Source organism: Poecilia formosa, unplaced genomic scaffold (genome assembly GCF_000485575.1).
Source record: "Poecilia formosa unplaced genomic scaffold, Poecilia_formosa-5.1.2 Scaffold25, whole genome shotgun sequence".
Taxonomy (NCBI): domain Eukaryota; kingdom Metazoa; phylum Chordata; class Actinopteri; order Cyprinodontiformes; family Poeciliidae; genus Poecilia; species Poecilia formosa.
Window position 1 is genome coordinate 2,050,951 of NW_006799964.1, and position 22,676 is coordinate 2,073,626.

The window sequence follows — 22,676 nt, forward strand, 5'->3', positions numbered from 1 at the left end:
TGTGTGTGTGTGTGGCTCTGTGTTGCCCTGCGACAGACTGACGACCTGTCCAGGGTGTACCCCGCCTCTCGCCCGGAACATTAGCTGGGGATGGGCACCAGCAACCCTCCCGACCCCACTAAGGCACAAGGGTGTAAAGAAAATGGATGGACAATTGTACTTTTGGTTTTTTTGTTTTAAACATCTCAACATTTTACATTACTGGAGATGATTAATTTAAACTGCTCCTAAATTAAAAAATACTTTGCATGCTGGCTTATAAGGTCAGTGCTGGGGGTACAACAGAAATGCAAAGGGAAAGATCTGACAGATTTGTTATTATATGCAAAACATTTCCCTCCTCATTTTTTTTTTCTTTTTTTCTTGTCTATCCCAAGGGTTTATTGGGAAATAAATAGATAAACAAGTTATTTATTGCTTCTTTATCAGTGTAAACAAACTAGAAAATGAATACAAAACACTTGACCACAAGTAGACATCTGATCGATGTGTCTTGACCAAATGATTTGGGGTCTCGGCTTTGGGATGCCTCATCTGTTCAGTCTGACCGCTGCTGTTGCTGCTGTTGTCATGGAAGAGACTGTTAGGGAAAGGGTTGATGATTTAGTACCTTTGCTCTCACACACTCCATGTATATTTGCGTGTATGCGTGTGTGAGTGTGTGTGTGGGCGTGTGCTTGTGCAGCTGCCCTTGAGGCGACTGTGTGAAGCAAGATTCAGTGCTTTTTATTTCCTGTCTGATTAATGTTGTGGTGTTTGCCTTTGTGCTCACCGTCACATTATAGTAAAGGGGAAAGAATCCAAACTGCCGTGTGTTGTTTAAGTACAGATTTGTACGTCTTTGGTTGTAAGTCAACATGCAGCGATGCTCTGACAAAGCAGACAAAGAATAATTGACTTCCAGTCATCCTCTGACAGAAAAAAAATGTTATGAAGAAGGTTCTTGTGTGGTTATTTTATTTTTCTCTTGTATGTTGGAGATCGGATGAATATATGAAATCATTATCATTTGTGAGTTTCTGATTTTGAATTGCTCTTGTCATTGAGCAACCAGGGTTTACTTCCTACCTTGAGGCATTCATACATTTTCAGGCACATTTGGCAGATAGTACAAATCAATGTTATGACTTTTAGACATTTCTGTTGAAATTGTATCCACATCTGATTCTACTCATTTATTAACATTTTTCTTTTATGTTTGGCTCTGCCAGCACAGTGGGTTTTTTTTAATAGGACCTGCTTAAATGCTGGCAGAAGATGAACCAAAGGCAGATAATAAGACAACTAAAAAAAAGGGAAAAATACAACTGATCATTATCACTTGAAGTGCATATTTTACTCAGTTTTGAAGTCACTCTGTGACTGCTGCACTCTTTTGATTCACATATTTGTTCCTGATCAGATGTTTGATAAGAACACACACAAAGCAATCAGCCACACAAAAACAGATTGCTGTACATCCCTGAGCAATTTTTAATCTATGTCTGGGAGCATGTTGCCATGGTGACATTATTGGAAAAAGCTAAGATTACAGAAGCCATTTTGCGTTTCTCTTGCCACAGTAAAATTCAAATTTTGAAAATTTACATATCACTTTTTAGAGCCAAATTTAAAACCCAACTGCAATGATACAAGTAATTGTTAAAAAATTAAAGCAATGATTAAAATTATTGCTAGCATTTTAGCATCATTGGGACAATTGTTTTGACCCCTAGATATAGGACCTAAAACCGTCCTCTGTTTCATTTGTCCCATTTGAACAGTTCAAAATTGTTTCCCAGCAGTACCATCCTCAAACAGATTTCAAGTCCATTCATAATTTAACTCTAATGGAATAGTTAATGTCTTTGTGTTTGCTTCAATTGCTTTTTTCCAGCCCTTTTTTCTTCTCTTCATTTATACTGCATGAGTATAATACTAACCGAGACTCAATCAGCAATAGAAAATTTATATTTTCAGATGCTGAGGAATTAAATGATTAAGAGATGTATATTTTATGAGGCTTTCTGATGTAGAGAAAGGTTGAAAGCTCTGCATAAAGACTATGCAAAATGGAAGTTCTGGAATTAATTGTCCTTCAGGAGGTAATTTTGATCAATATTGTGTTTGAAAAGTAGGCCACAAAGCAATTTACTAGAAAACAGGGTTAATGTTGCCTAGACATTATTTTGTTTTAGTTTAAAATAGACGTTAAAATGTTAACGCATGCGATTAATCTGAAAATGTTAATGTGTTAATATTACATAAGACAGATTAATCGATCTACTTTCTAGGTATTTTTACCTAAAAGCCTTTCTTCACGGAGGGTTACCTAGTTCACAGTAGTGTGTTATGGGCTTGAAACACAGAGAGCGGCAGTTCTTGTTATGGGCTACATGGCCATTTGCCCAGGGCAGCAACAGTAAGGTGTGGGGCGCCCAAAAACTAGAAAATAAAATAGATCTCATCTATCAGTTGTCCCCTGAACAAATTTACTACGACTTGTATGAATGTGTAGTGGAGTAAGTTTCCCTTAGTGTTGAGTACTGGGAAATTACATTACTGGGGCCTTCCTGGGGCCACCATTCCTGGCGATTGTGCCTGTGTGGGTCAAGTAGTCGTCTTGCCATTGGAAGGTTGTAGATTCCATTCTAGCTTCCTACTGCCACATGTTGATGTGCCTCTGGGCAAGGCCCTTAACCCCAAATTGCCTACCGATCTGCATATTGGTGTATAAATGTGTCCGCGTTTGAGTGCGATTGAGTGAATGTGACTCGGTGTAAAGAGCTTTGAGTGTCAAAATGACTGGAAAAGCTACATTTTCCATTCCCGGAGCACCATTCCTGTATGAACCATTTCTGCATGCATATTTATATATGAAGCTTAAAAGTAGGCATTGTGTTCATGGCGCTAGAGTGAGATTAATCTGGTTAAATTTTTAAATCAGCAGCTTTAGCTTAAATACTGTTTTATTTGACTAAAATCAGAATGGCTAAGTTAATCCACTGTGGAAAAAATGGCAATAATGTAGGCCTAGTATTTATTTTTATTTTTGTTTTTCAGGAAAACTCCATGGATAGTACTTCTCTTCACACAATGGAGACATCACAGTTCCTTTTGTACACTGCAAAGTTTAGCACTTAACCTCCATCCTGTAAACTGCAGCCTGTACAAGACTAATTACTGCAACATACCTCTATATGTGTTAGAAAACAGAGCTCAGCCTGTGTAGCTCGGTCATTAATGGAATTAGAAATCCGAAACCTAAACACATGCACAGCTACACACACATCTGTATTTTTTTTTCTTCTTCCGGTCAATTAAATAAGAGTTTCCAGTGCCTTAATGGATCAGGCTTTCACGATTAGCACCTTCGAGGATTCAAAAGCTAAAGTTGGTCGAACTTGGAGGCTAAATGGGAACAAAGCAAATGGCTCATGGTTAATTGTGTGTAACATTCTAAAGAAAATACCACACCTCTACCAATTAGTCAACCCACAGGCAGGTTGACATTTAATTGTATGACTAATTTAGCACTGACTGGAACTTTATTGACTCTTAAATAATGGTGCACTCCAGTTCTTCCTTTTTTTCTTCTATGTGCAGCATGTTTCGTTTTGGCCAGCGCACTATTACGTTTGACCTATAACTGACCTTGAAATTACCTCTCATTTTCTCCAGCAATCCAGATACTTGAGCTTTTGTTTAATGCATACCATAGAAAGTAAATGTTCCACAGCTCAGCTTTCTCACACATCTGTTGTGGAAATACACTCATGTTTTAGGAGTCATTCCAATTAAATAGTCAGAAAGATGTAAATAACTAAAATTAACTAATTCTTTTAAATTTAGTTTCATATTATCGTCGTCCCAGGCACGACGATATTCAAATCAGGTGTCATTGGTAAACATTTGAACTAATACAGGGGCCGATCATCTAACCTCACTGTACATGTGTAATCCAACACTATCACAGTCAGATGGCATCTTTTTAATTTTGAGGGATAACTGCAGTGATGCATCACTATGTTGTGACAGTACTACATGAGAGATGATCTGTGAAAAAATCAAGCTCCTCTGACTTCTCCCATACTTCTACCGAAATATGCTGAAATACACCACTGTCCGTCTGAGCCAATCAGAGCCAGGAGGAAGGTCTTAGCATTGTCAATAACGCTCATGCATGCCCTGATCAAGTCTCATATTATACTGTCACGACGTAGTGACAATTTTACCAAATATGGAATATGGACATATAAAAGTTACTTATTTTATGTGCTATTTGTGCACTGAATTTTTTCCAATCCTTTTTCCATAGGTGCCATCTTTGACGAGTCGTCACGAAAAGATGATGAAGTTTTTCGTCTCGCTGTGGCAGATCTCAATTTGAACAATGAGATCCTGGAGACAGAAAAGATCACCTTCTCTGTGGAATTTGTCGATGGAAACAACCCTTTCCAGGCTGTTCAAGAAGGTAGGAATAAAATAAGGCAAAAATGTTCTAAAAGGACAATTTCTTCTGTTGAAGAAGGTAGTTGACTTTGTATTCGTCTGAACAGGAATAAAAGCTAAACATAGTCAAATGTTCAAGCCACTCTTACTTTTTTTTGTTTTTGCTTCAAAATCCCTAGACCTTAACATATACTTTAAAAATTGGAGTATAGTTTTTGGGTTTGGGAAAGTCACTCAAAGCTTTTATTTGGATGCTGGACTTAACCACAGTTCATTTGAGTTTACTGAATCACTAGGATCTGTACATTAGAATGATCCATTCACAAGATCTGCTCACCAGATCACATGGTGAATTTGTTCAGAACAGTGCTGATTCAATCAGCGAGCGACTCGCATGCTGTTAATCAGCATGAACAGCTCAGGTCCAGATATCCCTTGTTTTGTGCCTCCTGATCACATCCTGATTCGCAACTACCTGTGCTGTGGCTCTGTGTCACAGCGTGGATGGATCAGTCCTGATTCATGGCTCACTGCGGTGTTCAGACAGCGCTGAATGTTTTTTTTTTTTTCTTTCTTGTTTTAAGACAAGAACGACAGTGATAGTAGCTATAGAAATCTAATAAAAGATGTTTTTCTGTCACTGCGGGAACGGCTATATCACAGGAGACTGTACCATTCACGCAGTGTGTGAACAGCACATGCTTTGATTGGCTGTATGGTGAACGTGCCGGTGTGGCACTGTGTCTCTCATTGGGTAAATCTTTATCACATTTTGTGAGTCAGTGCTGGTGCATCCAACCAGCACACTGACACTGACCCATCTAAACTGCAAAATGAACAAATGAGTTAGAGCTCAGTGTGTTCACTTCAAATGATTCGTTCATTGAACAGACCGTTCTAGAACAACACAACACTGACATAACACTACTTTGAATCAAAGTCTTACTTATTACATAGAAGAATGGACTGTTTAAAGTAACTTTCTGATGATATTATTTAAGAATTAATAAATTACTATTACCCCAAGCTTATTTATTTGTTTTAGTTTTTCATATTACAATAATTACACATTACAAAGTTTTGCCTGCAGGTCTCACCAAATGCTGAGTTGCTCAAGATATATTTTCGATCAACCTTTTAGCATACCCTCAAGTGTGGATGGATTCACAGCATGTAGGAGGCACTAAATTGTTGAGCAGCATGAGCCCTCAGCTAGTGGACCTGTTTCTGTCAGTGTGATTGATGGAGATAAAGTGGCATATATTTCACCTTTTTCCAAATGTGTCTTTTTATTTTAAAATGTGCAGCGGATGTTTTTCCCGATGTTTTCCTTGCTACCACTCACCACATCCGAAGACACTCGTTCTTCTTCTATCCCCTTGCATATCAGACCTGTTGGGCAACAAATAGTTGACTCAGGCAGTTTTAATTTTATGGCTGATTTGTGTGTAAATTCAATTCTTTGAAGTTTTTAAAAATCTATAGATGCTTGACATACATTTTTTTTAACCTTTGTTGCATGAAGACACATTTGTGTGTAGAACAGCTTTGCTCTCAAAGTCAGAAAAGTTCATGAACATGCTGCATAGATGTGAGGATTTCAGCAGATTACTTCTATTTATCACCAAGTAAATGTCATGCATTTTAAAATTTTTATATTTGTAAATTGGATAAAAATTGTACATAATGTTGCCTGATAAATTATTTACAATCTGGCATTTTAAAGGTTAATTATTTGATTGATACAACTTGGTGTTTGTAAACTGAACGTTAACTATATGTTAATGTGAATTAATGTGTTAATAATTCACATTAACTCTGTTTTCGGCTGGATTTACTTACATTCATGAAAGGTTATGCAGTAATTAGCACTTTGCCCTGCATTCACGTTTGCTGAAATATCCAGCCATAATTAGCTGCAGATTTACAGAGGTGGTAGCTTGTTATGTATTCGTCATTTGGGGATCTCTGACACTTTCTTTGTGAAGTAGAGCTAAAGAAGTGTAGGTTGGTTATGGATTAAGTAGGAGATCACTAAGCTTACAAATAGGAAATATAATTATGCTGCAGGAAAGATGCAAATCAACAAAATACTCTGGAGTAGTAAGATCTAGTCATGATATGTCCGTCTATCTGGTGTGATGAGGTAAATGAGGGAAAATATGTGATCAAAAGGATTCAGCTGGGCATATATTCTGATTTGTGTTTAATAATCCTTAAATCCACATTTGAACTTCCCATCTCTTATGTTTATAATATTTCTAAACTTCCAGGGCATTGTATTCGTTTTTTAGCTCATTTTTTCTTTCCCTTCTTTCCTGTGTTCCTGTTCTTCAGAGATGGAGAAAATGACACACTAAAATGGTTCTTGCAAAAATCTTTCACGCATAGTAAATCACAAAGTGCAACCTTTCAAATGTGCTAAGTCGTCTACACAGAGGGTCTTCATTTTGACTAAATGGCTCATTTATTTTAGTGACTTCCAGGCACCATCACAGTTCAGTGTTGCTTTCTGTTACATGTGATACATAAAATGTGGTATTAATCATAACTGCAACACAGTTACTTTTTATAATAGGGGCAGGGGATGATGGGAACTGAAAGAAGGATCTCTACAGCTGTGCATAGCCTACACCTCTACAAGCTGCCAGTGGTTGTATTTATTTAGTGAAGATCCAGCAAATCCATTATGTTAATTTTGATAACTACAATGACAAAAAGAAGAAAGTATGAACTGACCTTGACATTGCTCAACAAAATTTTTATTTAACACAAGAAAATGTTCTGTTTAAATAAACAATTGTCTGCACTGTCATACAGCTGCAAACAGAAATATTTAACCTCCCAAAGATTTTAAATATTTATTAGTTGAAGTTTCTCAAAGCACTGCTCTGCATTTGAATGACTATTACACAAAGCAGAAAATGCATAACCTTCATGAACTCTACACCGAATGTTCATTTGATTCAGTTCTAATGGTATGCATAAATCCCAGCCATAAAGGTATTCAAGGCGAGAACAAATGAGCTTCCTCAAAAACTGAAAGATGAGAATATTAATTTCCCACCATTTTGTCATAACAGTCAAAGAAACGCACAAAAATATTCTAAGGGAGTTCAAAACCTATTGGCCAGCTACCTGACTGGAAGATAGCCCAACAAATCCACAAGGGCTCAAATCATGTAAGACAACAGTTCTCATCACATCTCCAATCAAACCAAAGTTTGTTTAATAAAACCATAGAACATTCTAGTGTGGCACTATCTTTCACCACATATATATATATATATATATATATATATATATATATATATATATATATATATATATATATATATATATATATATATATATATATATATATATATATATATATTTAAATTTTGGGATAGGATTTAAAGGTTGCAAGCCGAAATGGGCAAATATTCCAGTTAAGGTGATGTAATAAGCTTGTAGCTGCCTAATGAAAATAGTTTTCAGAGGTTGTAAAATCTAAAAAAAAATAAATAAAAAAAAATGCTCCACGAAGTACTGAAGCTGTGCATGAGCACTACTGCAAATTAAGAACAACATTTGTAATTTTAGTCGGATCATTTTTACTGTATATTCGTTTGTCAAAATAATTCAGTGTATCAACAAATACATTTAGTTTAACTGGGATTCATGTCATTCGCTGCTATTATCATTCATCCACATCACTGTGTTTGTGCATGCTTGTGTGTACAATACATTCTCACCACTGCATGACACATAATTGTGGGTCTGCTCCTGTCACTTACGCTCGCATTTTACTTCCTGCACCATATCCCTTCGTTTTCATGGCTGGCGCAGCCTAGACGGTGCTTGTGGAGCAGGTGGAGCTGTGTGGTGTCTGTCTGTATTCATGTCATTGTGTGCCTGCTCATGTCTCCATCGATTAAACCAGTAAGAACCACCTAATTGGATAACAGTCTATGCAGAGGTGGGGCCGAGCAAATGGAAAGCATAAGGACAGGAGGGAGGGAAGACAAGACAACTCAATAGTTGTCTTGCCTTATTTTTCATCTCAACTTAGTCTTGACATTCAGCGCCACCAGATACCCTTCGGCGCATGCTGCTAAAGACACGTGTGTTGAAGTTGAACACTTTAGAGTTTCCCTGGTTCATATTTGATTTTTCCTAGCAACAGGTTGTGTTTGAACATATGCCATTGACAGTTAAGTGGAAGTAAGTCTACCTATTAAACTGCAGATAATTTACATTTAATTCTAAATTTTGTGAAACATATTTTATTTTCAAAACCTACACTTACATCACTATGCTGTGGTATGGAGGTTTTTATTGACTGATACCTATAAATTTAATTTAATGTGGTAAGCATGATCTAATTTTTTATACTAAATATAAGAATGCTGGCTGGTGTTTTATTGCTTTGCTCTTTTAAATGTGAAAACTGTTGGTGTCAAAATTAAACTAGTTTTATAGAGAAAAATAAGGTACATTTTCCTACTCTGATAAATCCCATCCATGTTAATGCGACTAAAAATCTAGAAGGGAATGACACCAGTAGAATTTTAAAACTAGATGTTAAAAAGGTTCTTGTAAGCATTGTGCACTTGCATCTATCTCAATCATGTCTACTGCTAATTATGAGCAGAGCCTTACAGTCTGACATTTGAACAATGAAAAAACAAAGAATAAATGTGAGCTTACCAAAAATTCAAAAGACAATCAAAAACAGTTTCTGCAGGCATAGGAGACACTGCCAGGAAGATAACCCCATCAGCAGCAGTCAAGCATTTATGGGCTGAGACGTGTAATGGAACATTTTTCTAATGCACTCCTCATCTCTTTTATTTTGGCCCCAATTTACATGGAGCTGGTTTTCAGCTCCATGTAAACATTTTTGTTTTGCAGTCCAGCTGCTCGTTTGCACGTCTCCAGTTATCAGAGTCTCTGACACTGACACTTTTCAAAACCAGGTCTCAGATTGGAACTTTTGGGAACATTCCTCCACAGAGGTTTGAAGAACTCCACAGGTGTGAAAGCAAACGTATGCAGAACACACAGATGCATGATTCATTTTCCATGTCCCAATGGCAGATAACGGTTAAAAAAAGGCAGAAAGCACTGTTCTGTGTTTGCTACTTAACCATTTATTTATTTATTTATTTATTTATTTATTTATTTAACACATCTTCTGACATTGAATATATATGTGTCATAAGACATGCGCTCAGCACTGGGACGGCGTATTTGTAGACAAGCGGAAGCTGACTGGCCATTCTGGAGAAACGGCTGTTGAGTCCAGGGCCTTCGGCCTGCCTCATTCATAACTCGAAAAGTTATGAGTTCCTCAAACAGCACCACAATAGTGGATGAGGCTGCAGAGTCAGGCCTAGTCACTGTGTGTGCACAAGAACAGGTGGAAAACCCAGGCTGAAGTCAGCAGAATAACCTGAATACTGACTGTGTAAAGACTATTTACAAGGTATAGCTGATCACTAACCCTAACCCTACCCCAGGAAGACATAAGGTGAAGGAGTACACTGTGGAAATAAAATGATTTGTGGTTTTCTGCCCACTAAACCACAACTTTCTGAACCTTTTTTTGCTATAGTTACAGCAACAGTCATTTGGGATTTGCCTCTAGACAACAGGTCACCTAGAGATAAAATATGTGTTCCCTTTCTTCTGAGCAAAGACGTTCAAGCTCATATGGATTGGATGGGTAATGTCTGTGAACAACTATTTCCAGGTCTTCTTCCACATATTTTTGACCAGATTCTAAAATGGACGTTATTTGAGGCTTTGACTGAAACAGTCTAACAAGAGTATGCTTTCATCTGAACCAAGAATGAGAGGCTTCGGCCCAGTCTTATATCTCCTGTAATCTCCAAGAGGTTTTCTGAGACGCTTGATTACATGTGCACAGCACATTTTTCAGATTTCTAATGCTTTTTATTATGTTGTGAACATGCACTACTCGAGACAGTAAAATCCATTGTAGTTTGTGTTTGTAATGTGACAAATATGAAAAAGATTTGAGGCTTTGTTGTCTGGAGTATGTATTTTTCAATTTAAGGGCTGTACTGAGTCATTCTTAACTTTGCTGCTCAAAACTGGCTATTATTATCAAATATTGAAGTATTATTCAACTCTTAAGCAAAGACCGTTATAATGTAATAACAATGTTTTTTTTTTTCAAATTCCTTTTGTCTACTGCTTTTTTAATGCAAATTTTACAAGACAGTTACTTGAATTTCTTCTTTGGTCAAGTCCACAAGCATAGGTGAAGCTTTTTAAAACATGTTATTGTGTTTCTGCATTTTCAGTAGAGTATAAATTGATTCTTAGTTGTTGGGCTCAAATTTCATGGAAACTAATATTCATTTACCGAAGAAGAGCGTTATTTATAGAATTTCCTGATGCAGTGCTTCAACTCCCTCTGATGAATCTCTGAGTTGTCATGAATATTTCATTGACATTATTTCATTTAATTTTAATTAATTCAACAAGGATGCAGTGTCCTCCAACTAGACGCTGCATTCAAACTTGTCAATTCAGAATAAATGAAGATGTTTACTGGTCCTGGTGAAGTTCATTAAGGAAAAGATTTAATTTGAAGTAATTAAATGATGCACTCTTGTAAAGGTTGGCCTTAAAATGAATAATCCTCTTATGTATGGCTAAGTTGTCCCACTCTGAGTTTTTGAAAATTGAGTTTATTCCTACTTTGTTATATATCTATAGCCATTGGTTACTTTTCTCCATGTTCTTGTGTTGTTAGGCAAGGGAAGCGCATCAAAGGGAACAATTAAATATACAAATAACAATACAGGTTCTTGCAGAGTTCAATTCCACAAGCACAAAAGAAGGGACACTGACTCACACGTGGGGTTTCCTTGAAGACTGTGGTTTTGTGTGTACAGGTTTTTTGTTCTGTATATTTAATAGTCAGTTCCCAGACTATGGCTGGAAGCTGATGAGTCACAGACAGTCACAGATACTAAACGGAACAAACTGGCAAGACGAAATGGCTGTTAAATGAAAGAAACCGCCTTCCTTTACTGCTGATTCAAAATCCAGTTTCAGTACTTATTTTTGAATGTTTTAACACACGAAATGGTGATGCAGTTAGAGGTAATTTAAATCTTTCTCTTTTTTTTTTACATATCTGGACCATCACTTCCATTCAGTCACACAGCAGCTCCTACAACTGCACTTATGTTTAATTTTATCTGAAAATTTTCTACATATTGTTTAATCTATAATTTAAAATTTTAATTAATTTTTGATCTTACAGAACTTGGCCTTTTTAATGCTTCGTTTCCAAACACATAACTCGGGACATTGAAATCTTATTCTGAAGTTATGTTTTGAAGAAGTTGGGCCAGCATTTTGTGCATCATTGTAATTTTTTTGTCTTTCTCTCCACTGTTCCTGGGTATCTTTTTCATGTTTGATGGAAATGCATGTTACCATCAGCTGCCATAAAGTATTTGATTTGAGAGACTATTTCAGCCAAAAAGAGCAACAGAGAATACCATGAAGTACCTTCTTACTTTGTGATAATATATTTAGTTTCCTAAATGTATAACTAAATGAACACGGCTTTCTTTACTTATTCTTATCCACCGTACTCTGGTCAAGCTAGAATTTCACAGACTTCCTGTTCTTATATCTTTGTCCTTTAAATCAAGTTTTCCTGATCTCTCTCTCTCTTCCAATTTCCACACTTCATTTTTTTTTTGTCCCTCACTCTATTAAGTGATGAGTTGAAGTAATTCAATTAACCTCCTTACTAATCGAAATTGGGTGCTGGTGGTAGTCAGCAGGGAGTGTCCATGGCGACACTGACATTTTACAAGAGGCAATGCGATGCTATTTTGTGTGTGTCTGTGCGTGCGTGCGTGCGTGTGTGTGTGTGTTGTAAGTACAGCAGCTGACAGCTGGGACAAACCAGATCCAACCAGCCTTTCAGAGCTTTCAATAATGAGTGAATGTACATGTCTTGTGTGCTCAGTTGGTGTTGGTTCTGCTGATTCGGTGTTAGATAGAAAATTTAATTTGAATGGGAGTCAAAAGAAGATCTCCAAGGAAAGCGTTACTTCCTGCTCCTGCTGAGCATTGACCAGTGGACAAACTGCCTCCTTCTGTATGGCAGCCAGCATCCCCTCGAAACTGAAGAATGGCCCTTCACAGTTGAACAAAACTTTTGTTTTCTGGCTTAGCTTCTCTTTTTGGAGTCCTGCACTCATTGAAGAAACGCTACATTACGTGTTTTCTTTGGAAAATGTTAGAAAATTAGCTGGAGTAAGATTACACTGCAAAATGAAAATGGCTATAACTGATGAGGAATAATCTTTACCCTCAAATCAGAAAGCTGACTGGTAAAATCACAAACTCCCATAATTCACAGAAAACATGTAAGTTGTTTTAGATAAATACAATGGAGCTTTTATTCATCAGTTACAATTGAAAGTTAAAATGCTAGTTTACAGATTACCTAGCTCAGTGAGTTAAATCTCATATAAATACTTCAATATTTTATTAAAATTTAAGTTAAAATACAAAGTAGAAGTAGCTAACATTTGAGCAAAAATTAAGGATTTTCAATCCAGTGCTTTGGGTGTTAGAATGCTGAAAGTATAAGCCATGTCTGAATCTCATAGGGAAGACTAAAGAGAGATTGAGAACAATCAAAACAGCAATGGCTTAAAAACAATCTAGGATGTGTTGAGAATCAGTGAAGCATTCAGCTTCTCTACACCTGTAATCTCTTTTGATAAACTAAAACAGTTAAGAATTAATTTTTAAGGCTGCCAATCCAGTTCCTCAACCTGCTATTCTGCTGCAACACTCCTTGCTGTTGTGGAGAAACACAACAGCAAGTTTTCCTATAGTACTTTTCTATTCAATTTACAATTACCACTGATACGCTTTTAGGGTTGGCCAATTAAAATATTGCCCTCTCCCAGATTCCAAATACTTTAAGTGGTGCTGATGTTTTTAGCAGCAAGAGGAGCTACTGAATCAAATTCTGCTCAACATTGCACTGGGTCTGCATGAAGAGCTAAACCCGCTGCACCTCGACATCTCTCAGGTGGATGCAGAGGTTTTAATTCATGAGGCACTAGTAGAGACCAAGCTTTTCCATTTCCTGACTGTTGAGTTTTTACTTTAGTGAAATGCATGAAAGTAAACTTGAGAGATGCAGACTGTGACGGCGTGCGAGGTGGCCAGCGTGCACCGGTGTGATTGTTGTGCGCTGCCATGTTCGTTCCATGCTCAATGCATCATCTACAGACCCGTCGTTCAGGACTGATTCTGCTCTGTATGTGAAACGCTGAGTGGAGCAGAGACGCATTCAGACATGGGGAAACTAGTGTATGAGTAATAAATATTTTAAATTTATTTATTTATTTGTTGGTTGTTTTTATTATAAATAAACACTTAGCCAGGCGGGGGCCAGGCAGAGACCCTTTCTGTTGAACAGGAGGGCTCCCAGGATTGATCCTTGTGATACTCCACATGTGACTTCTGTCTGCACCAATAAGAAGTTACCTATGTTCACAAAGAAGTCCCTGTTTTTCTAGGTAGGATTTGAACCAATGAACTACTGTACCAGAGAGTCTAGCCTAGCTTTCCAGTCACTTTATTTTTTTTTATGGTCCAAAGTGTCAAATGCTGCACTGAGTTCCAACAGAACCAACATTGTTTTTTCCAGTGTGCATTTATGTGGATGCCATTGAACACTTTGACAAGGACGGCCTCAGTGCTGTGGTGAGCACGGAAATAAGACTGAAAAACAACTTCAAAGTGGTTGGTCATTGTTGAGAATCTATTGAACTATAGAAATTCTGCTTTTTCAATAATTTTGCTGAAAAATGGAAGGTTAGAGATTGGCCTGCAATTCTGCAGTAGTGATTTGTCTGGATTGTTCTTTTTTATAAGTGGCTTGACTACTGCTACATTTCTTTTTTTAGTCATGGTTCACTGCCTATTTTTGACAACGTTAGATTCACATTCAGCTGTATTCGTTATTTTTTATTCTTTATTTTTTTTATAGCAGTGGACTAACTGTTTTACATTGGTGGTATTATGGCGCCAGTAATGCACAACACATTTAAGACATTTGGTCAAATTGTGATAAAATTCCCAGCTGTACTACATTTGGTGACATATTGATCTTCACCCTGCACTCTGAGGTGATTTGACAGAAACCACAGGTTCCACAGAAGTAGAGGATAAACGTTGAGAAAGTCGAGAAACGCCTTGATTCTGATGTGTAATTTGTATATGTGGAAGAGATTAGCTTGAGTTCAATTATTTCTCCATATTTTCAGTGTCAAAGCTTAGATTGTTAGTCTTTGCTGAACATTCCACGGTAGAAACTCTCTAATCTCAATTCACAGTATTTTGAGAATACTATAAATTGGTATGAAATGCTAATTCCAACAGATAGTCTAACTTTTAGTGAGCTGCTTAAACTTTGAATAATGTTTCTGATTTAGACACATTTCTCAATTAGGCAACATCTAAGTCTGAGCTCCAGCTCCATGTTTTTATTGAAACTTTGTCTACAACATTTGTTTTGGCATTCCTCCAATAGGACATGGTGTACTTCTGTCACGTATACCATGTCCTGGCAGGCTTTGGCTGATGGAAGCACATTCTGTCTGACTTCATCATATCTTATAATACACAACTCTCGTCTAAAATGTCCACATCACATGTATTTATGTCTTGTAGCAAATGAAATGAAACCCCATCTGCAGAAAGTTTACTGGGAAAGCGTATTGGAAAACTGGTCAAAAATATATAAAAATATCTAGGAGGAATATTGTTAGGATCATATTAGGTGCAGAACATCTGAGAATTATATTTTAAACTAAAATTAAATTGGATTGTGATATTTATGTTTACCTCTGACTGAATTGAGATATTCAACCTTTCTGTGCACATTTTAACAGTTTTATCTTTAAATTATTAATAAACTTAAACCATCAGCTAAAACTGCTAACCAAATTGCCACAGTAAAAAGATAAACTACTCTTGAAATGGCAGATATGTCTAAATCATGGGGGTGCAGCTGGTTGGGAGATAAGGAAGAAGAGAAAAGAAAGGGTTATCAGGGGTATTTCAACTGTTTTCCAGGCAATTATTAGAACCACTGCTGGCAGTTTCCCCAAAGGATGATTGCACTCATGCCCATAATACACACATTCAGAAATACACAAACAACTAAGTGCCAGGGTCAGGCAGGTGAATGAGGGAAGGAGTGAGGTATGAGATTCACTTTAATGAAAGGGCCAGTGCAGTGGCACAAGGTATAGATAAGCCTTTAAAGAGACGGAAAGGAAGAAAAAGATAGACATACGGAGATGAAATCAGAGAACGTGAGGTGCACAAAGAGTAGGAATGGGAAAATGAGATAAGCCTCATCCTCTGTGGTTTAGGGGGGGAAATGTGGGATGTAAAGGTACAGAAGAACTATGCCTGGGAGAACGAGCTGCTTAGTTTGGATTTCACCTTGTAGTGGACCTGTTACCTTCCAGTGTTCACAGAACAACAAAAAAATTCACCTAAATGGCATTTTAATTAGGATGTGTATAAGTTCTGAGGAAGTGGATAAATTCAAAATAACTTGCTTAGGCTCAGCAAAAGAAAACACATTTTTAATAATCCAGATCCAATCAATTTACAATGAAACATATTGTATTTACTGTAACCAACAGTAACTCCTGGCACAACCTTTCAGAAAAAAATAATAAAATGTTTCTGCTTCTCAGCACGTGAGTGTATATAATTTCTTAGGATTACATTGTATTGCTGAGGATTTGGGGGTTTTAATTTAACATGGTATGAAAAATTGCATGAGAACATTTCAAACAAAAGAGATGTAGAAGTGGATAAATCTCTGCGGGTAGTTCCTGTCTTTTCCTCCCACTGCCAGGCAGGCTCAGAGCCACACAGGCATAAAGGACAGTGTTTATAGACAGGAGAAAGCACTTAGTTCCTCCTTCACACCTTTCAGCCATGAGGTCTTCTGAGAGTCAGAAAGAGAGAACAAGAGATGAGAAGAAATACAGAGGAAAGACAAGTTGGAAGAGGCTTAGAGATTTATAGAAGTAAAAGTATGTGTGGAAGCTGGTAGGAGAAAACTCCTCTCTGGAGATGAGAAAAGATGAAATGAAGCAAAAGGAGATGAGGAAATTGTTTGAATAGGAGGAAAATCTGGAATGCAGGACATGAGGATTGACATATAAAAAGAAAGAAGATGGGAAGAAGGCCAGAAGAGAGATTACAAAGCATAAAAGAGACATCAAATGGGAGGAACGTTAGGTCATGGTGGTTTAAGTTAACATGTTCTGCCAGTTAGTGTTGAAATAAGAATTCATAAGTGTAAGCTCATGAATAATGGGTTGAACACATCTAATCTAATCACCATAGTGGAAGAACAGTGAAACATAGGGTCATAGCAGGTCTGGAGCAGGGGGTGGAGAATGAAAGAAAACTTTAAAATATGCACAAAAGGGAGTGAAATGAAGTCCTTAATACGATGAAAAGGTCTTAAGACCACAACACCTAAATGTTTACGAGATAAACTGAAGTCTACATAGTGCAACACAATTTTTCAAAGCCTAAGAAAAACAAAGTAAGAATTAAAGGGAAGCCGAGATCAACATGCCGCCTTTTTCCTGTTCCTGTACATTTATGACTCCTTGGTTTCACTTTGCGTATGGGAATGTTCACAGCAAATATTGATTTATTCACATATTTTGGAATGACCGGATTAGTATCGGGTCAAAACTTAACAAAAGTATGCTTAAATTTTAAATGTAGTTTTGAGAAACAACACTGAGTTTCCACTAACTCATTCATAATTCATCACTCTTCAGTGGAGACCACAAGCTCTTACTGGAAGAGGGTTCTTTGCACCCATACTATGTTTGCAGGTAGTTTGTCCTTGGAGGATGCAGGTCACCTGTACTGGCTTTCATAATTCATTTATTTAGATACATTTTTTTTGCACCCCAGATTTTTTAATTTTTGCATAGCTCATGTCCCAGGTTGGCTGTTACCCAAGTCTCTACAGCAGACACCACAGTTTCTGTCTTTAACGTTTTTCAACTATAGTGTATAATACAGAAAGAAAGGGGAAAAAAATACCATTAACACAGCTAAGACATTTGCTGAGATTATGATTGCTGCATTTACCAATATGTGGAAAATAATCAGATATTTTTCTCCATGAGACAAAATTATCAAAACTAGGTAGAATGTATACATCATTTAGGTGTAGCACTTTGTTGATCAAGTGTCTGCTGTCAAAACAGTCTTGATCCATGAAGCCATGAATTCCTCTAGAGCCCTGAAATGCCCTGGTGTGCTGTGGTATCTGGCACCAGATGTTAGCAGGACATCCCTTAAATCCTGTCAGTTGAAAGGTGGGTTCTCCATAGATCAGATTTGTTTGTCAAACACATCCAACAGATGGTCAGATGAATGGGGCTGGGAGGAAGATCAACCCCTCAAACTCTTTTGATGAGACTGTCAAACCACTGAACCATTTTGTTCTTTTGTGGCGTGGCATGTCATCCCTCTGAAAGATGGATAACAGTCACTAGGGAATGCAATTTCTCTGCAAGGGTGTACAGTGCTCCAACAATTCTTAGGTACTTGGTACATGTCAATGTAATATCAACAATGGTTTTCCAGCTGAATATTCTTCAACGTATCATACTTTCCTTCTTGGTGTCTCTTGATCCCATAGTGCATGTGTTTGACACACAAGTAAACAGCCATCTGTGTGACTTCCATCACAAGATCCATTAAACTAGGCCACTTTCTTCAAATGCTATACTGTCAAGGTCAGATGCTCACTTGACCATTGTTCCTTGAGCCGTGGACAGAGGATATGGCATGCTGACTGGTCCCATTTGCAACATACTGCTGTACACTACAGGTACAGATGACGTCAAAATTATTAACTTCTACGGAAGACACTCCTTCAAGCCAGACTGGAGTAGGGTAAGGACAAAATGTAGAAAGGCAAACTGGAGGCATGTTGTTTGGTCAGATGAGAACAAACTTGAGCAGCAGAGTTTGAGAAAGAAGTGAGAGGCACATAACCCAAAGAACACTGTCCCTACATTTAAACATGGTGGTGGGAGTATCATGCTGTAGGGATGATTCAGTGCATCTGGAACTGGGAATCTTATCAAGGCTGAAGGAATGATGAAAAAAGGATATGTGAAGATTTTCAAAGAAAACTTTGAGCAGTCAGCAGCAAAACTGGGTCTGGATCTTTGCTTTATCTTCTAACATGACAACGACCCAAAGCATACATCGATCCTGGTGAAGAGCTATGCTCCAGAAAACCAAGGTGAATGTTACTGACTGGCCTGCACAAATCGCTGACCTGGATCCCACTGAAAAGCTGTGGGGAACACTGAGGACCAGGGTCCATGTGAGAAGACCATCACATCTGGAAGAGCTTCAGAGATTGTCCACAGAAGAATGGACTTGGTCATCTTGAGAGACCAAAGACTTGTTGCAAACGACAGTCGACAAGTGCATGGTGTTATCCAGCAAAAAGAATAAAACACAATTGACTAGTTGCATCAGAGAAGCTAATCATTTTGACCCTGGCAGTTTTTGTTTTAGGGCATGCATTGTAATGTAAATTGTTTAAAAAAATACTTTAAAATAATATGCAATGTTACCAATTTCAGAATAAATTGATTAAAAAAGTAAAATGTGTAACTTTGACTTTTAATGATAATTTTCCACTTTTAATTTTTATTACACTAAAACAATTGTGTAAAACAGAGTTTGCAGCCCCAAGGTTTTAAGAAACAAATAGGTTTATCTTCTGCAAAGATACACCAATTCTTGTGTTATTGTGGACCACTGTGATACTTAAAAACAGTTTGCAGCTGCTTACGCTTTGTCTAAAAGGAGTCTTGGAAAACCAACTTCAGCTCTAGGTGAATGGCTTAGATGTTGGGTCATAAAACTCACCAACCCACTCTCACATTGAGCACAGCTTAATTGAATTACACTCTCTACGCGGCTTTGTTCATAGTATGCAAGTTGAAGGAAGATAAAGAAAGTAAGAGAAAGGTGGAGATATAGTGTGTGTGTTTGTGTGTGTATCCCTAAGGCATTAATACACACAGCGACAGAGCATGTGTATACAGATAATGTTCATTAAAGTGTTGAGATTCTCATTAAGATTTGAGCAAAGCATTTTGGCCACCAGTGGGTTAAACAAGCATATCAGTGGAAGGAGGATCTGTGAGTGTGTAAACCCACAATACATCTGACTTTGTTATGTTGCTGTATAAATTGATTTGCTGTTGCATAAATCAACAATTTAGGGCATTTTCATATAAATTATTGGGTCCTCAGGAAAAAAGAAATAACTTAAATTTTGTGATTATGTAATGTTTGATATTTTGACAGCTGGGACTTCAAACTCCCAGTCTGGGGAATAACCGCGACACATCACTTTAAATCCTCCTGAATAAAAAATGAAAATTTAATGTCTGGTACTATTCCTAATAGGTTCTTGGGTAGCTAATCTTTCCTGGCAAACATGATAGTTTCTTGAAGTAAGAGGATAAAATAAATCCCTGGGTGTCTTCCATAGTCAGAAAATTCACCCTCAAAGTCATGCACATGACATTTAAGTGACCTTGATTAGCCTCGTCTGAATTTTAAACTGTTTGACTACAGACAGGAGAAGGACCAGTAAATTGATGCTTTTCTTTTTTATGTTGTTGAGCTTGCATAATTCTAGCTGGTGTTCAGTTTTGGAGATGTTTTGTTTTGATTCAAGGAATAACATGTCTAGAGGCAAGTACACGTTGCATCAAGGCAGATAGCAAAGCAAAAATGTATGTACCATATGTGTTAACCAAAAATGATAAAATTCCCACATGATTTTGTTTTATAGTTACTGTTTACCCATGTCAGACTATTGTTGACATGCCTTGCATTTCAGTAACATGCAACGGCACTCGATTTACAAAATGCATATTTTCCACAATAGCCATTTGCACATTTCATACCGTAAAATGCATAATTTAATCTTCAGCTAAGCCAAAATGCCATAATTTCTTCATGGTTGCTGAAAACTTCTTACATGGCCGTAGCACTTCAGAGACGTCTCTGAACTCGCACATGAATCTCGCTGCCAATACGAAAGTCATGGCCAAACAAAAACATTACTCAGTCTCATACTATGCTACACAGATGCTCTGCCTGCACTGCTGAGAATTTAATCATAATAAAGTGGCAGCACAGCATGGGATCTGGTTTTAATTTCTTATCAATTTTAATAAAACCTGAACGATAGAAAGGGACATGTTGTTCTGTCATTGTAATGGGCACAAACTGATGGGAAATGTAATGTTAATTCCAGAATTAAAAGAAAAAAAGTTAAACTAGAGAGTTTTGCTCATATTCCATAAAAGACTCATTCTAAGTGGAAGTATGGAAATTAATTAATTAAATAAATCATTTTTGGTAATTAAGCAGCACAAATTAACATTTACCCCCTTTTTACATTCATCTGTTAATTTTCAAAAATACCTGTAAAATTTCCAAGGAATGCTTTGAGCTTTGAAATACTATGGACTGCAGTATGATTTTGCAAATGTTTAAACTTTTTCGTTTTAGTCATTATAAAGGACTGTATTGTTGAGACTATGGAGCGATATTAGTACCAAAAAACACCTACCACGCGACATAGTTGGGGTATAATTTTTATACATATATTTTTTTTGATGACTTTAACACTTTAATTCATCCATATATACAGAATACAAGTAAATGACTCCCCTACTTCAACGATGTGACGGACTGGATAACTTTAGTTCATTTTCTTAGCAAAACACTTGTGGGGGGAAAAAAAAAACTATATGGCAGCAGCTTTTGTCAACATAAAAAAACATAAACTCAGTATAGTCACAAACTTTGTTATATACTTATAAGATTAAAGGCATTGTTGTAAAAGGATACTGTCCATTGCCTGTTCTAATGAACAGTCTCGTATGAGTGGAAAGAAATGAAGATGGAAGGAGCTTGCTAATATTTCTTGTGTGTATATAGTGTCTGCATAGACAAAAGGACTGACTATGTGAAAAAGTTTTACTTTTTTATATTCTTTGGATGAGGTTAATTAAAAAGAAATTCAAGGAAACAGCAATGGCTGTCTTTCTCAATGTTTAAAAGCTAAAACCAAAATGTTTGTAAGGTAGAAAATGAGTAAAGGTTGTGTAATCCAACCGCAACTGACCTCGAATGGATTCAGAGCTCTTATTGTAAAAGCAGAGCTTCTACTTTGAGTGAGCTGACTCTAATGCAGAAATGTAGTAGGTCTTAGCATGTTATTACTTCAGGCAAGGTTTGTACTACCTATAATCAAAATAAACCTGCAAGTTGAAGCTTTTCTTTCTCTTATGTTACTTGTGGTCTCTCATTACTGGCATTCAGAGGTCATGAAGATGAAATGCCTGGCACAGATGACGACCATAGCGATGCTATCGGTATTTAATATTGCATAGCTGGAAAGCCGTCCAGTTGTAAAGTTTGTGTTTTAATGCTTACAGCTGCATGCAGCTTCACAGTGGGTAAAATGTGTCTAGAAATAATAACATGGGGAGAGCTGGAACCTTTTTACTTTAATTATTTGATGGTCAGTCGGAATGACTGGATGAACATTGCTTGGACAGTTGTCTTCTGAACTATTCATCTTGTTCCTTTATCCAGTCTAAAAGGATTGTCCAGTTTTGACTTAATAATAAAGTGGTTGTCATGTTGTGATACTCGGATGTCTTGTCTCTGTATTGTCTCTTATCTGGTGGCAAATTGGGTTCTGGTTTCCTGTGGCGTAAGGCTTAAGGAAGTCGATTTGTTAATGGAGAGGACTGCATTTAATTTTACCCCAGATCTTTCTTTATGGGCTGAACCGTCATTCACTGTCTTGACAGTGATGAGGTCCATAAGCCATATTTCTTGGGGGGGTGTTGAGGGAGGAAGTTAGAAGATAAAGTAATTTTGTGAAAAACAACTTTCTAAAGTTGTGCCCTCAGCTCACAAGTTTTCTGTCCATTGGTCTTCAATTTCCAAGTTTCAAGTTCTCTCATTGTATTGCATACATGATTCAGTTTGCCCTAAAATCTGAATCCTGTGAGAATGTAATGCTTAGAAATAACATTGCTCCTGGTTTTCTGTCTTCAATGAGACTAGAA

General features: G+C 37.1%; 1 protein-coding gene across 4 annotated transcripts in view; it reads left to right on the plus strand.

Moving 5' to 3' along the window:
- The window catches only part of grid2 (glutamate receptor, ionotropic, delta 2), a 437,740-nt gene that overhangs the window by 78,509 nt on the left and 336,555 nt on the right, over positions 1-22,676 (plus strand). For all 4 annotated transcript variants that reach the window (XR_001661638.1, XM_016669506.1, XM_016669505.1 and 1 more), the window contains exon 2: positions 4,298-4,453. Coding sequence is in view for 3 of the 4 variants with exons in the window: in XM_016669506.1 (XP_016524992.1) it covers positions 4,298-4,453 (156 nt within the window). In the remaining variant the exon portion in view is untranslated. The remainder of the gene's footprint in view (positions 1-4,297; positions 4,454-22,676) is intronic.